The 17136-nt window shown below is 43.1% G+C and overlaps 1 protein-coding gene across 4 annotated transcripts in view; it reads right to left on the bottom strand.

The window, feature by feature from the left end:
* LOC311597807 (neurotrimin) overlaps positions 1-17136 on the bottom strand; it is a 964426-nt gene that overhangs the window by 165348 nt on the left and 781942 nt on the right. For all 4 annotated transcript variants that reach the window (XM_084782207.1, XM_084782209.1, XM_084782208.1 and 1 more), the window contains exon 3: positions 13984-14216. In XM_084782207.1, coding sequence (XP_084638333.1) covers positions 13984-14216 — 233 coding nt within the window. The remainder of the gene's footprint in view (positions 1-13983; positions 14217-17136) is intronic.

Raw genomic sequence — 17136 nt, forward strand, 5'->3', positions numbered from 1 at the left:
TATAAAGCAAGGAAAATCCTATGGAGAGATGAGAGTTGTAGGGAGTTGGGCTTCACACAGATAATCAAGAAGACCACTTCCCTAAGGTGACTTCTAGCAAAGATCTAACGAAGAGAGGCGCACCCAGAAGCTGGGGACAAACAGGAGTACATCAGGGAGCAGTAGAGGGAAGTCTGGAACCCACTAAGAGCAGCAGGCTGAGCCATGTGAGGCAACAGTGAGATGTGGGTCTCACCTTACGTGTAGCAGGAAGCAAAGGCTGAATTGAAACAATACTGCTAATACATGCTGCACTTCATTGTGAAGAATAAAGGCTCTACACTGATGTGGGGGCTGGTCAGGCAGGTGAGGGTAGAGATCTACATGAGGATGCTGGTGGCTTGTCACATGAAAAAAAAAAAAAAAAAAGACAGAACCGGGGAGAATCAGGAGGATTCTGGGTAAATTCCAAATTTCAGCAACTCTAACAGGATCTGTCTAAGAATGAGAAAGAAGAAGAAGAAGAAAAAGTGAAACTGAGCCTTAGGGCCCTGCACTGAGCTACTAAAGGATGCAGTTATAGAAAACGAAGACTCTGAGAAGAGCAGGCTGGAGGTGAAGGTGCAGCCTTTATAGAATTAAAGAGGCTTATTGCATAGACTCTGAGTTTAAAATGCTGTTGAGATAAATAATGAAAACGAAGCCCAAATACCGTGTTCCCTCCCAATTAAAGCAAGAATACATCAGGATCGTCAGCTCCATTTCCACCTTCCCAAACCGTCCTTCTAAAAAAAGATAAAAAATAATCATACTTGTGTGAGTTCTTCTCTGCTCTGCCATATCACCTAGAATCCTCAGGTCGGTCATTTAAATATCACCAAGTACAGTCTTATACTAAAATTTTGGTGATTTCATCAATTCCTATACATAACTCAAAAGCAAGGAAATGACACTTGTCATTGTATCTACAGGACAGGGTGGATTTCCAAGGACGTAATATTTTTTAAGATACAGAGTCATTCCTCAGTCCCTTTGGGGATTTTTTTCCCCCATGGATCCTCTGAGGATACCCAAATCCAGAGATATGTGAGCTCCTTCATTACATAGGATAGTATTTGCATGGAACCTAAGTACAGCCTGACACTTACTTAAAATCCTCCTTAGCATTATACCTAACATAGTACAAATGCCATGTACATAGTTATTATACCTTGTTGTTTAGAAAGTTATGACAAGAACAAAAGCTTTTACGTGTTCACTAGGAATTTGAATTGGTTTTTTTTTTCCCCCAAAGATAGAGGCTTCAAGCAATAGTGATTTACTGTCTCCTGCGATTTCTGAGTCAGTTATTGGAGAATGGCCTGCCTGGGCAGTTCCAGCTCTGAGGTTCTCACAGGGACTCAGGTCAGCAGCATACTGGACTGTTCCGCTCTGGGGGCTGAGCTGGGTTGGAGACTGGACATTCAAGTGGGTTGTCTCCTGGCTGCATACTCCTGCTGGCTCTTGGAAAGAAGCCTAGGAAAGCACACACTGATTCTCCCTGTGGCTACTTGAATGTCCTTGGTGCAGAGTTGATTAGTCCCCTAGATCAGAAGTTGAAACCTGTCTGTGAAGGGCCAGAGAGCACCGACTGTCAACACTGTCGGCCACGCCAAGCCTCTGTCACAAATGCTTCTTTATTTAATCATACTTCAAAAACAAAATCTGTAAGCGCTAGCTTAGACATAATGGTGACACAGGCTGTGGCCTGAGTTCAGTTCATGGGCCCTAATTTGCTGATCCTTGCACTAGATCCTGTTTTTTTTTTTTTAACTGTTTGCCATAAATCCATATGTGGCTATGCAACTGAGCTTTATGAAAAAAACTGGTAACAGTAAAATATTTATGAGCAGACAAACTCCAAAAGTTTAAGAATCAAGGTTGTTTCCAGCAGCTCCATGCTGCAGTCGGCACCCCCCACCTCAGCCTCGGTTCAGACCATGGTTAGCAGTTTGCACTGTGCATGCCTTCACACCGCAACAGACAAAGGGATGCCTGCAGCTCCGGGCAAAGGTTTGAAATGTCACGTGTTACACAATACCATGCTTTTTACTATACATACAAAATTGTCTGAAATTATAGAAACACTTTGATTATGGAAAACATGCTTCATGTTTTCCTACCCCTAGCGCTCAGCATGTAAGTATCAAATTTGCGTGTCTTTTGGCTGTATTGTGTTATACATTTTTTAAAATGCTGTTTGAATACACAAAAAGAAATGTTCAGAATTCAATAAAACATTTTTAAAATGGAAAAGAAAACATCAGACAACTTACCAAGTCATTTGTAAGCAAAAGAAAATCAGGATTGTATTAGATTTTTATAACAAAATATGAAGGGAGGCAACCACAGAAGAAAGAATCAAAAAACCAAGTCAACTACACACAATAACGATATGCATCAAAATGGTGGTAAAGACAGGTGAACTTGAGATAAATTACAATCCTGAGCCTGTGTGAGGAATCCACCAAAACAGAGGCCTCCAAAATTTCTAGTCTTCTTGTTTTGATCTATGTAGGGGTGGGGGGGTGGGGGGGACAGAGGGGCATTTTAAATTTTTGAAATAGGGTGTCATTATATAGGCCAGGCTAGACTGAAACTCATGGCTACTCTCAGTCACTGCTGGGATTATAGGCATACATCACCATGTCTGGCTTGTAGATAAAGTTTCATTTATATATTGCCATGCTCATTAACAACTGCTATTTTAATTGCTTGCTCACTTGAGTTTCATAAGAAATTATTAAATCATTTGTAGTTGGGTTCAGAAGCGAATTTCTAATTTCTGAAGTGGCCTTAAACACACCTATCACTTTGTACTGTGCATTCATGTGATATGGTGTTCTTGGAATGGGCAATTAGAAATTGAAAACACTGATCAACTCTGAAAAACATCAAGGAGACTCTGCTCTTGCAGTACTAAGTACCCAGCCTAGACTTAATTCTTTATGTCAAAGTAAATAAGCCCATCCTTGTTATTAGTGTACGTTCCTGCTCTCTTCTTCAACAAATAACAAAATAGTATATACCAAAGACTCGTTTTAAAATAAGATTCCTTGCGTTTATTGTCAGTTAATGATTGATATGTGTGCCTATTCCATATACCTATATATTTTGGGTCACATAAACCTTTCTCCAATAGAAGGGCTCAAGAGTGGCAAAAGTTTAGGAAGTCCTACCTCAGGACAAGCAATCACCCCAAAGAGTAGCCTCAGTACAACGGCCTCAGGTACATTCCAGGAGACCTGGAGTACTAAAGTCTTTTTTAATTCTACCCCTAAGAGCCAGGGGCCATCATAATAGAGGCAGTATATTAATTTCATGCTGCTACTGTAACAGATTAATACAAATCTAACAGTAAGACAAATAAAAATTGGTTTGTTCTTAGTTCTGGAGGCCAGAAATCCAAAGAGCCTTTCATTGAGCTGCAAATAAGAACCAGATCTTCTTCTGGAAGCTCAGAGGAGAGTATGTTCCAAGATTCTTCCAGCTTCTGGGGACTAGTGACATCGTCTCGCTCACAGCATCACCATTCCCATCTTCAGGAACAATGTATCAAATCTCTGCTCCTATGTTCACATCATTTTCTCTGTGTTTATGTCTCATGATATCACTGCTTCCCTCCTAACTTGCTTGTGTGATTACATTTAGGGCCCATGATAATCTCCTAATATAAATGTTTAACTTAATCACATCTGCAAAGATGTAACCATTCGGGGAATATTCATGGGTCTCGGGGCTAGAGACCGCTCTTTGCTTGGCCATTCTTCAGCCTCCTACAACAGAACTGAACAGTGAGCAGTGAATCACGTTGCTTAATTATTTTTTAAAAAGAAATTTTATAACTCCATCCATTACTCAACAAATAGTCCCTGAACTCCTATTAAGCTGCAGGCACTGGGAATACAATGGAAAGTAGACATGCCTCCTGCCCTCAGGAAAACAGACACAACACACTTATCACGCAACTTGTGGTAAGACCATGACGGATGGCCTGGCTCGAATGCTGAGGTGACGACGTGGGAGCAGTAGGCAGTGTTAGGAAAGCTCTCTTAGTGGAAAGGGAGGTTTAAAAGCTAAAGATAGCAAATAAAAAGAGAATTCAGGCAGAGGGGGCACTTATGAGGGGTTGGTGGCCAGGAAGAACACTGTTTTATTTTGAGGCAGTGGGGCATGGATAGAAAATGAGCCAACAAGTAGGAATCCTTGAAATCAGACCCCTCGTTCTCCTGGACTTAGAGGTCCTTGAAGTAACATCTTGTTTGAGAAGATTACTGTGAATGAATGAGCAGTTGTGCTGAAGGGGTCGGTGATGGGAATGGAATGGTCCAGACCGAAGAGATATTTTATTCTTAGTCTGACAGCCTAGAGAAGAAATACCAGACCACTCCTTTCAAAAGATTTTTATTTGTTTGGACTTCTAGGAGAGCAAAAGTCTTGGTTCTAAGCTTGGAGACACCACAGCCTTCCAGCTTTAGATTCTCATGGATGGTCCTGCCTGGGCGACTATTCTCTTACCTGTATATGATGCCCCCATCCTAACTCTGTCCTACAGCCTGATCACAGCCTACCATGATTCATCTGTGCAGATGTTCCAACCCTCTCATAGCTATCTGACATGTAAATTAAAGTGAGAAATAATCAACCTTCCTCATCTTCCTTTGTTGGGGTGCGAGGGGAAAAAAAAGGCTTGGCTAGCCTGTATCCTCACAGAACGGGAAGTTGGCAAAAGTATCTCCCATTTTGAATCCCAGGTTTTAGGAAAAGAAGGCTACTATGGTGCCTGTTCAAACTGGTAGAAGAAAAGCTTTGGTGGCAACATAGTTGAGGGGCAGGAGTAGAGGAGTGTGCAGTGCGGAGAAAGTAGAGCTTAATCCAGGTTGGGTCTTAGGAACAGGGATCTTCATATGCTGCAGAGCTCTATGGGTTTCTAATACAAAGGACTGGACCTTTCCAAAGGACACAGGCTAGAACAGACAAGCCTGTCTGCCGGGTAAAGGATTACAAACTGTATGGCACTGGCATACAATCAAGGCTCACTTCCTCGCATCTAATAGGCACCATTCTCCAAATCAGATTATAGGATGTATCAAAACATTTCTATAAAGTATCTAATTGAGAACAATTTAAATAAGTAGGTCATTTTCCAGGTAATTATTATCAAAATTCAGACTAGAACCCAAAACTCTTAAATCCTAAAATCTACTTCTTTCTACTAAGCTATTAAGTCCACAGTGGAGCCAACGCCGGGTTCATTGTGCAGACTCCCAATTAATCACAGCGGAAAGCTCTGCTCGCCAAGTGAAAATCCTCTAGTTTGAATTCTTAATCCCCCACCAGCTGAGTTTACCACAAAGACATGAATATATAATTGAGACATAAAGAAAACATGCCACCAAATTAAATTGTCCTAATTTTAAAATCAATAAATTCCTTTTCAAATACCATGAAATGAAGGATCAAAAGGAAAACATGGGGCCCCAGCAACTCCAGCAGCACTGTACTCCTGAGCTGAACTCCAGCAGAGGTCAGCTAGACTCCTCACAAATGTTAGCTGCTGTTGGCCAGAGCTGACGTTCACTGGAAACATCAGTCTTCCGGTATAGGCCAAGTGCAGACTTCTAGAAGTCTAAATTGGTCTGGGGACATGTGGAATGTAAGCCTTCTCCTCAACTGCCTATGGTCTCTCAGGCAAAAGGCCAAGGTGGCTTCCAGCGGCCATTGCTGTGCCGGTCCTTTACTCTCAGCTGCAACCTCATGCTCTCATGTACACAAGCACAATGACTTGCAGAGGCCAGTTATCACTCCTCTTCTGGTGTAGAGAGAACTACTCCTGGACCACACTGTGATGTGTTAGCCACTGTTTTGACCTCAGGTGGAAGCAAAGCACGCTTCTAGCAACAGACTTGGTGATAGACAAGTCTTAGCCATTGCACAAGGGACACGGAACCAGCGGGGATTGGACATATTCTTTTTTTCCAAGACTTTTCCCTCCCTCTCAAGATTTATAAACCAAGGTGCTTGTAATGTTCTATTCCACTGATAGCCTTGTGGATATTGTCCAATGTCAAAACCTTTAAATGTACATTGCGTCAAGGAACAGAAACGGCACTCCTGCCTTTGTGTCAAGAAAAACCAAGTCTGGGGAGACAAACTATACATCTTCCTCCATCTAGAACTGAGGTGGAGCCAACTTTCTGGCCATGCTCCGTGACACACAAGTGTCACCCATCTTCCTCCCATGAATCATGTCATTGGATTCTCTACCTCGTACTTCCTGCCTGGGCCAACATCTCTTCCCCAGAGCATCTAACAAGCTCCACTCCCAGCTGAAGCCCTTCATGAAACACATTCTTCACTGCTCGTTATCAGGGATCCATCAGACCTATGCACACAAACCCCCCAACCTGTGCGTTACCAAGACCATGGCTTGTTGGTAATGTGGTCCTTTCTACCACAATGTCAGGATCTATGTGATTTTTCGTGTTCCCAGCACCTTCTTCCTAAATGCTGTTGAATGGGGCTAAACAGGATTATCCAATAATCTTCATTTCAACAATAGATAGGCAGAGGGCCTCCTACAACAATGTCTGCTGAAGTCCAAAGAAGCTAAGGATTTTTAGTTTTCTCAGGGAGAGGAGTGTGGCCTGAACATAAGTCGTAAGGCAGACAGCACAGCAGTCTTTCTGAGCAGGTTAAGAGCCTCCATGGGTCAGCCAGGGCACTGAGATCAATACTGCCGCCTTTGATATCACTCTACACACACCACTGTGTACACAGCCTGCAGCCTCTGACTACGGAAGCCTCTAGGGATATGGCAGTGAGGACATATTCTAGACTTAGATATATGCTGCTTTCCCATATAGCCTCCAAAAGGCCTCATACAATCTTTAATTAAGAGTATCTGAAAGGCATAAGCAGGAAGGGGCTTTAAAAAAAAAAAGAATCTCTGCTTCACAATCAGGTTGAATAAATCGATACCTCTGATGTGAGAATGGGAGGCCACAGAAAGTGGATTTTGACAATGCTGGTATTTAGGAGCCGGTATTCATTCTTCTCCTTCCCAACCTCCCGCCCCCTCAATAAAATGACAACCTTTCTACTTGGAAGAAGCAGAAGGAATGAAGATACAGGGGAAGCATTGCCAATTTCTCCATCCCATGGTGAAGCTGAGCTAAGCTTGGAGGCGGTTCAGGTTCCCCAGGGAAAGCCACCTCAGAGAAATGATACTTCTGGCTGCTTGTAGAATTTCCCCAGGGAGCCCTACCTGCTCACCGGGAGGGCTGCTGCTGACTCCATGTCATCTGATGCCATGCTCCCTTAAAGCCACGTGTAGTGTAAAGGATTTCTCAGAAGAGCCCAATCTCCTACTGTGACCAGAGGTGATGGCTAGTTTTCCAACGTGAGCTGAAAACAGACTGGGGATGCCCTACCCTCCAACCCCATAGCCATAGAAGGCGGCACAGACCTGACTTTTCAATGAAGCCAGTCACTTTAGGTTAGCCTGTTTGGCTTATGGAAAAGACATGCTTATTGTTGGTTTTCTGAGATTTAAAAACCTCAGCAGCGAGAGTGAGAGGCTTCATTGGCATACAGCCTGCGTTTTGCAGATTAATTGCGGGGAGAATGCCCTACTTCCTCGCCATTTTTGCACAGCACTTTGAGGAACACTTCAATTTCATAGTAGAATTTAATTTCCATAGCTTTTCAAAGTTCTACCAAACTGAAATTCAGAACCTTATGATCAGACAAAATGTACCTTTTCGTACATTTCTTGAAGGAAGCAGAAGAGGAGAATGTCCCAACATGGTCCACTCTCTGTCCCTTGTGGCTATCGACACCTAGACAAGAACGTGATGTTGTTCTGTGACTCCTGTCTATTGGGAGCCGGATGGTGGTGTTGACCTCCTGCATGGTCTCAGCTAGAAGTAGGTCATGAGGAAAAGGGCCATAAGGTTTTCTCAGCTCTCCAGGTGCCTGGCAGTGTGAGGAAGCGATGGCACCTCCTGCTGTGTATGGAGAGAGAGAAATCTTTGTTTTCAGAGTACTGATCAGATCACATCATTCTCTTTGATATTCTGCACTTCAAATTTCCTTTTGTTGAGGCTCACTGTGGAAGTCTTTGGTGCAAAGGTATCTAGAAATTCAAAGTTATTGTTCCTGTTCTCTTAATCACAGTAATGAGTTCAGCTTGACAAGGTCAGTTAATTATTCACGATTAGAAAGCAAAAGAAATATAAATAAATACAAGTGGGCTGGTAAGAAGAGAGGATTAGGGACCCGGAGACAATAAAAGGTAACAGTTGAATTGTTTATGTCACCAGCTGGCTTCAGCTCTCTCAGCATAGTCTCCGCCCCCTGGAATCACATGAGGACAGGGGCTGGGCCCTATGTCCTGCCTCCACTCCCTTGGTCCTCTACTGTACAGGAGACTCAGGGGTCCCCTCCTGTGCTGGAGCTTCAGAGCTGCTTGACTCCAAAGGCAGGTAATTAACTATGAGACAATAGCAGGGATTTTCAGATTAACTCTGCCTAGAGAGAAAGAGGAAAACTCATTTGCACCAAACAAAAGGGAGGGGGTGATTAGATGCACTACTGACAATAGAGAGACCTAAAGGCAGCCTAGGAAACTGATAAAGAGGCCAAATGCTTTTTTTCTTATTATAAAAGGAATATCTTTGTTTTTATAAGTTCTGCCTTCTACTGTTCTCTATCATGTACATGTTTTTTTAGGTGAGATTAAAGTCCCAAAGGCTGAGTAGTCTTTCTCTACTCTTGAGTGAGCATGGCCTTTAGTGGTCGACAGCCCCCGCAATAGGCCTTTGCCTTATAAACACTCACAAGATTTGGAAACAAAGGGATCAGATGTCATCTCTTGGTGCCTGAAACTTGGCCAACAATTCAGTGGCGGCAAGTACTTTATTCTCTCTCTTTTTCCAGGTCTCATCTCTTCCATGGGACCAATAGACAGGCAGGAGGATGGACATTTTGGATGTACACAAAGCATGCTTCTCAGCAAAATCTAGAGCTGAAAAATACAGCTAGATTACAGAAACAGAAACTAACTAATTACAACCATAAAGATGAAATCTGAAGGTCAAAGGATAGATATTTTTTACAAGATTTATTTTATTTTTAATTATGTGTGTTTTAAGGTGTGTGTGTGTGTGTGTGTGTGTGTGTGTGCCTGCAGAAGCCAGAAGAGGATGTTAGATTCTCTGGAGCTAGGCTTCCAGGTGGTTGTGAGCTGCCTAATATGGAAGCTTGGAACCAAACTTAAGTCTCTACAATATCAGTGTCTCGCAATGTTGAGCCCCTCCCCCAAAAGATTATATTCTGGCTGCCTGACAAGTGGTTATACAAATCCTTGAGTTTTGCATACGCACATTCTGGATACTATGTCCCTTGAATTCACCTTTGGACTCTAAGCTTTCTTCTCTGTCCCAGCTAAGAAAACAAAACAAAACAAACAAACAAAAAAAGAACCCTAGTCTTCCCTCCATCAACTTTTTTAAAAGAATGCCATCTTTTCTTATTTCCACCTTCTTTCCAAAACCTATTTTCCTTTCCATACCACACCTGAGCCTTGATGGCAGGGCAGCTCACCATTGCCATGCCAGAATTCCACTGATAGGTGTGATGAATGCCCTGGTCCATGCTCAGTGTCTGCCTCAGCTACTGTAGTAGAAAACATGGCTCCCATGACTGAAGAAGTGTTTGTTCTTATTTCTGCCATTTTAAGTCAAGAGTATACTGAATAGCTAGTTAGTTAACTCCCTGCTCAGCCCACCCCGTCCTGACACATCCTTTTCTACCTACCTTCAGTACAATTCCAAATTTCTTCCTTCCTCTGCGATGGCCTTTTCCAACCATGCCTAAGAGACTGGGCCCAAATAATTGTCTGGGTTCTGCCTCCAGCCTGGACCCTTCTCCTTCACCAGCTGCTCCTTCCAACTTCCTAACTCTATAGTTTATAATCACCTTTCTTCCCTTCCTCAGGCTGGCCGTTCCTGGCCTGAAGGCTGAATTCCCTGACTTCCTAATGGGTCTTGTCATGCTCTGTTCCTCTCACTGAGACTCACTATGGCTCTGCTTGATAGGTGCTCCTCCAAATCCTCTTCTCCCTGTTGTCTACACTGAGGAGGGGCTATAAACTCCAACCCAGACCAAACTAAACACCCCCCCACACACACACATTCAAGGTACAGGACCAAGCCCCATTCTAGAAACCATGCTTTCCTATGTGGAGATGAAAATGGTTTAGGAGAATTTATGAAATCACAAATCAGAAAGAAGAAAGAATGTTCTCATCACATAAGATGAAATAAACAAAGCAAAAACAATGTCCACACTTATGGACTAGATATTCAGGCAAAGCATCTGTACTCACACAAATTCTTGGGGATGATGTGAAAAGAAACACACCAGTCTACCTCACCACACCACAGTGAACTGGGTCTTCAAGGACACCTTTGTATTCTTCTTCATGTACTAAACTACAAGCTAGGGTCCACACTGACAAGGATGATTCTCAGAGACTGACTGTTATGGCAAGGAATGGCTGAGTTCATGTCTGCTTTTCAGGTAGATGTACGTATGGTCTCATGATTATCTTTTAGGAAAAAATCATTTTGAATTGCATCTGTAAAGACAGATATACATAAAGAACTAATGGAATCATGTGGGATATTTGACAGTCACGATGCTACTAATAATCTTGGACTTTAGACAAATTTTAAAAGGTGGTGACACACATATACATGGTATTGGCTATACAGATATAAATAGATATGGGCCTGATACTAGGTCTGTTCTTTGTTGTTACTGATGTTTGTATTTGTTTTAAATGATCACAATACTATTTGGGGAACTTAATATGCCCGACTTGCATTCCAGCAGTGTTTGGTTGAAACACAACTTCAATTCAGACTGCCAGCTTCTGCTAAGGGAATTAGGGTCTCTGTTCAGTATAATAAATGATCCCAAGATAAATATATTTCTTTTTTTAATCCTGCATGGTAGTATATCCTCTTTCCAATACAGAGTCTGGCTCCATTTAGTTTGTCTGATTGCCTTGAGGAACGGGACAGGTTGACTCTGGAAAAACTATGGTCCTCTATTCATTAACGTGTCAATAATACTCAGCCCGGGCATATTGACAGCGGATTAGCTTGGGCTGAGTCTGTGTACAAGACCAATGCCTTTTTTAACCCAGCTTGTTTCCAGATCAATACACCCATCAGCATTCGAAAATTAGCCCGAGATGAGATTCCAATACTCGAGATGGTGTGTCATGGGAAGAGGGCACCCAGCCAAGTCACAGATGTAAACACCTGGCTATGGATTAGACATTTTCCATTAGTTTAGACGTGAGTAAAGATAGATGCGGACTGTGTCCCCTCGCTCCCTCTTGTTGCCCCTACTTTCCAAGTATTCAGCCTTCTCTCTCAGAGCCCATGTAAGTCTTTGTACTATAATTCCAGGCATTTGTTTCAATAAAAGTTGATTAAATGCCCAATGTGTGTAAGCCAGTCTGCTATTTAGGGCAGGCATGTATGAGAGTGTCCAAGGAGACAGAGAGAAAAAAATAACAAAAACCTCTTGTTTTCTAAGAGTTGTTAGCCATTTCAGCCTGTCCTCTTTCTCGTTCAGTGATGGTGCCACTTCCTGCAGCAAACTGTGCTCAAAAGCTCCTAGTCTTTCTTAGCTATCGCAGGACATTCTGCCCAAGGAGGGACTTCAGCAGTACTGCCTCCTAAGGGTGGCAGATGGCTTCCCCAGAGTGGTCACCAAACCTTCCCACAGAATGGGGACTCTTAACTTTTATTTTGTCTATCTAGCTACAAGGACAATCTATTGTATGTTGAAAATGTATGCACACAAATAAAAAAACTCACATAGCAGTACCTAATCTGCTATTTATAATACACTCATCTACTGGGCTATGCAATTCTATTTTAAAGTGCTATTTGCACAAAGCTGTTTGGAAAAAAACATACTCATTTATAGAACCAGTAAAAGAAAGAAAACACCATAATTCCCTTTGGGGGGTGGAAACAATGAGAAAAAGTTATAAAAACCCTGATGTGACCATACTCCACCATAGCCTGACGGCTTCCAGTGCTCTGTTGCATCGCCTCTGTCTAAGCTGCGCCCAAGGGTCCCCTTGTTCTAAAGTGTTCTCATGGCTGCTCACTCTAGTCTACATCTCACAGCTCTGAGTTGTGATCCCAGCCTGCTTTCCTCACGGAGGCTAACCCTCACTCTTTGAATTTCTCCTTCTCAAGACCTCTTTATGTTTGTCTTTCATCAGTCACTCCGGTTTTTCACCCTACTCTCGACAACAAATAAAGCAAGTTTGTAGTTGGATGCAACATTTTAAAAATGCTACGGGGAGGAAAAGCCAAGGAAAGCAATAATTAATGATAATTTTGTACCAAAAATCATTATTGGAATAGAAGAAAAAACTAGTTCAACTCAGTGAGTACATCGTTGGAAAGCTCAGTGTCTAGCTAGCTGCAAGATGACCATCCTCGAGGTGTCCTTGCTGGGGAGAACCGCCAGTCTTGGATTAGGGTCATGGAAGAGTTCAGTGAACACTGATGTTCTCAGCTCCCCACTCAGGCCTCCCAGCCAAGCCCCACCCACCTTGTACAATGAGATGGACCCTGGAGGTCTTAGGGTGGTTGCCAAGAAGGCAAGCTACAAGTGGGAGTTCATTGGCCTGCTTGACACTTGCCATCTTACTGGGTAAAGAGAGTCAGGGATCAGGTCAAGGGGGGTGAGGACACACACACACACACACACACACACACACACACACACACACACCATACCCTCCAATTTAGGATTTTATTTTTCAGGATCTTCAATTCTCAGATAACAGAGAAGATATTTAAACTACTGTAAAATATAGCTAAAGGTTTAAAAATAGCCATTATATTTGAAAAAAAAATCAAAGGGAACACTCAACAGCAGTGACAAACAAGTAAACAGTCCTCCACAGCAGGGCCTTCTCCTAAGTACTTTAGTTTATCTATGTGTAAAATGAAATCCTTGTCCCACTCCCCACACTCACCCTATTTCATAGGAAAAGACCCCTGGGGTACGGGGATATTTTATTTATGCCTCTTCATCTGGAAGCAGACAATGTGGCTCAAAGCTGTTGCTCAGTAACTAGAAATCCACCTCTTTGTTAAGTTTTGTCTCATGCCCTAGGACTGATCTGATTTTGAGAAGTGAAACGCCAGACCCATGGTATAAGAAGTAGAAAGAGTAGAACCAGCAGAAATACAAAACAAAAAACTCCACCCAAACAACAGGAAAACCCGAAGCAAACCATTAGCCCTCAGAGCACAAACAAGAAGACAACAAAGGAGTGGCCAGGCAGAGACTTTGAATCTAGTCTTAGCACAGAGGCATGGGGGTGGGGGTGAGGGGTGGGGGGTGGGGGTGGTGGAGGGATGGGGGGGTTGAGGGGGGAGAAAAACCCTTGCTTAGATGAGGAAAGCACAAGTACACTGCATTGGAGTGTAGGTGTGGGAAGAACGTGGCTGCTGGAAGATCCTGGGTAGTGCTTCTTGGCTTTGCTGTCGTTGAAGGCTGGTCTAGGGCATGGCACATGTACAGCAACAGAAGCACATTAAAATTCTGGTCTTAAAATAAAGCAAGTTTGTAGTTGGATGCAACATTTTAAAATTGCTACGGGGAGGAAAAGCCAAGGAAAGCAATAATTAATGATAATTTTGTACCAAAAAATAATATTATTGGAATAGAAGAAAAAACTAGTTCAACTCAGCGAGTACATTGTTGGAAAGCTCACTGTCTAGCTAGCTGCAAGATGACCATCCTCGAGGTGTCCTTGCCGGGGAAAACCGCCAGTCTTGGATTAGGGTCACGGAAGAATTCGGTGAACACTGACATTCTCAGCTACCCACTCAGGCCTCCCAGCCAAGCCCCACCCACCTTGTACAATGAGATGGACCCTGGAGGTCTTAGGGTGGTTGTCTGTCTGCACCGAGCAGGTGTAAGGGCCCTCGTCATACACGTCCACATTCTGGATCTCAATGCTGTACTGGGTCTGGGTGTTACTCAGGAGGACCACACGAGGATCTAGGCACCACTTGTCGTTTCCAGCATAGAGGATGGTACTGCGGTTTAGCCAGGCCACCCGGGTGACTCGGTTGTCAATCGTGCACCTGCAAGATAAGACCAGAGAAGATAAGTGAAAGGGCCAGAAAGAAAGCAGAAGCTATTAGAGCAGGGCTAGCATGTCTCAGCCTGCCTTATGGTTCCTGCTCACTTCCAGTGAGCAAACATGCCTTTTCTGTCATGGGCAGAATGTTCCAGAACTCCCCAGTAGGGAATTTGTAGGATTATGGCTTTATAACATTCGCTGCCTGAGTTATATAGACCCTGGGAAATTTAGTGCTTTTACAACCATGGGAGGAGATGCTCATCTAAAATAACCTCTAAGAGCAAACCCAAGGCATCTTGCATCCTCAGAAGATGTAGGACCTTGAGACACACCTGGTCCTCCTAGCTCGGCTCTAGGATACCCAAGATGTGGACAATGATAACCTTTATCATCACTGTCTGGGTATTTGAGGTGTGCAAAGCTGTTCAATACTTGCAACAGCCCTGTAGGGTGTATTTTATTGGAAAAAGAATTCAGGCACAAGGATGCTAAATGTTTTTTCAATTCACAGTTAATATGTGCTGGCTTAGAAACTGGGCTTTAACTACAGACCAATCCTTCCACTCATCTCAATATAGCAAATTCTAACAGAAGGCTTTCTGAAGTCAAAACTAAATATGGACCACCACTATTGCTATTTATCTTCATTATACACAGGGCAGAAATGTTCAATTATTGCTAGACTAAAGACATTTTCTAAAAATCTCAAAACTGTTTGCACATATAAAAATAGATTCCCTTTCTTTTTATTTCTGCATCTGGAGTCCTCAAGTTGTGGAAGCTTCCTTTTCTTTTCTGTACTTTGAAACCTCCCAGTAACTCTTGCCAACGCTACATCAAATCTTTCTGTCTGTATTCATTTCCCTCTCTTCTTGCACCAAGTATGTCCTATGGCCTAGGGCTAAATTCACAAACACAGTCCTGCTCCTTAGTGCAATCTGACAATAGCTGTGTTACATGGTCTGTATAGTGATGTCTCAAATTTCTGCACTCGTTTGCAGTGTATGAAGCACTCTCACATTCACAAGCTTACTCTGGTTCCTGCAACAAATCTTTGAGGAAGACGCTCACGTCTGCTTTCTGTTTTGAAGACAAGGACTCCAGAGTTCCTTATGCAAGGCAAGAGAGAGTGTTGGAGGCAGACTCCTGATAAAGATCTCATTCCCAGCAGAGAACGTGCACCAGTGTCCCTTTCAATAGGACGGCATCATGGTTTACTTCGATTGCCAACTTCATCAGCTCTAGAAATCCTTGGATTTTATTAAAAAATTACATGTGGGTTTATCATAGAAAGGATTAAAGGAAGCGAGAAAGATCCCCCAAAGAATTGGAGTTCACCATCTTACAGGTTAACGCAGACATCCCCTTTCTTCTGATTCCTGCTGCTAATAGGTGAACTGCTCTCTCCTCCAGCCTCCTGCCTCGCCAAACATGACGGACTCACACCTGGAATACCATGGTTCAAAATAAAGCCTTCCTTCCACAAGTGAAACCACTCAAGTGTTTTTGTTACAGTGACAAAACAAAAAACAAAAAAAAAATCAAACCCCAAAATGGTTTTGTTTCTGTTGAATCCTTAAAATGGTCTGTTACCATAAAAAAAATAAAAAATAAAAAGAAGCCACAAACGGCTAGTGAGCTCTGAGTCCTGTCCATTTCCTGCTTCTCATCGTTCACCCTCCATGTTTTACTTGTGTACACGTCACACCACCCCCAGAGGCCCCTCAGGCACAGGTGGATGTTTTCCCAAGCTATCCTATTGGAAAAATGTCTCCAAAGCAGAAGCACTTTTGTTGCAGGGTCCACCAGGTTTGCAAGGGCTTAGGAGATTTTCTGGCAATGCTGCAGAAATGGAGAGTAGGATGTTTGGAACAATGGCAGGAAAGTGATGCAAGAGCCAACCGGGAGAAGTCCGGGTACCGGCTCTAAAGTGGGTATATGTTACGTAGATCAGATCACACATAGGGTCTATAAGCTCCTCCATTCCTTATGCTATTAACTCAACCCCCACGAACCAACCCAGAAATACCAAGTTATAACAAGAGCTCAGTTGAAACATATACAGATTAGAGTTTGAAGGTTGCTGAATCGGAAAAGCGAAGCCAGGACCACCTATCTGATTTATAGAGCTTGAGGCCAAATGAAAAGACAGAAACCTCTGTCCATGAGCAGTCCCAGATGTTAAGAGTGGAGCAGCAAACCAAGTGTAGGCTTATAAATCAATAGTCATGAAGTCAGCTCTACTGCTCCCCAAGCTTTACTTGGAAACTGTGAGGGGAAGTTGCTAAAATAGGTTCTGATCTGGTCCACCTGAGTTGGGGGTCTGAGCCTGACTGATCTCACCTGCCCCTTCTCTCTATGTGTCTGTGTGTCTGTCTGTCTGTCTGTCTGTCTTTCTCTTTCTCATTTCTCTATGTCACCTAGGCTGCTAATCTCAAACTCTGTCCTTCTGCCTCAGTTTCCAGAGTGCTAGGATTACAGGCCATGTGTTACCACGCCTAATTTAAGGTTCTGGTTTCTAGTTGGCCTCCTAGGTGAATGCTCTCACCTACCACCCTGAGCCTATCTGGAGGTGAATTGTGTGTACATTAGCGTTTGGGAAGCAGTGAGACTACACCTCACAGTTAACATGTGACTGGTAAGCAAGCAGCTTCTCCATCACAAACAGCATAGTTGTCACGTCACCCGGGAGCTTGTTAGAAGTGCAAACTCCAAAGCCCAACATCAGAGGCAGTGAATCAGAAGCTGCATTTTAATAAGATCTCCAAGAAGTTGACTGCACATGATGCTTAGCCTGGTCTAGACTGTATTCTACGCTTCCTTTTGGGTTTTAAGAAAAATGGCCAGAACACACTGAGAGCATCCAAGATAGAGTAAGAGATCCTTGGCAAAGGAAAATTCTGAGTGTTCCATTCTTTGCA

This window comes from Acomys minous (genome assembly GCF_964271855.1).
Source record: "Acomys minous genome assembly, chromosome: 5".
Taxonomy (NCBI): Eukaryota; Metazoa; Chordata; class Mammalia; order Rodentia; family Muridae; genus Acomys; species Acomys minous.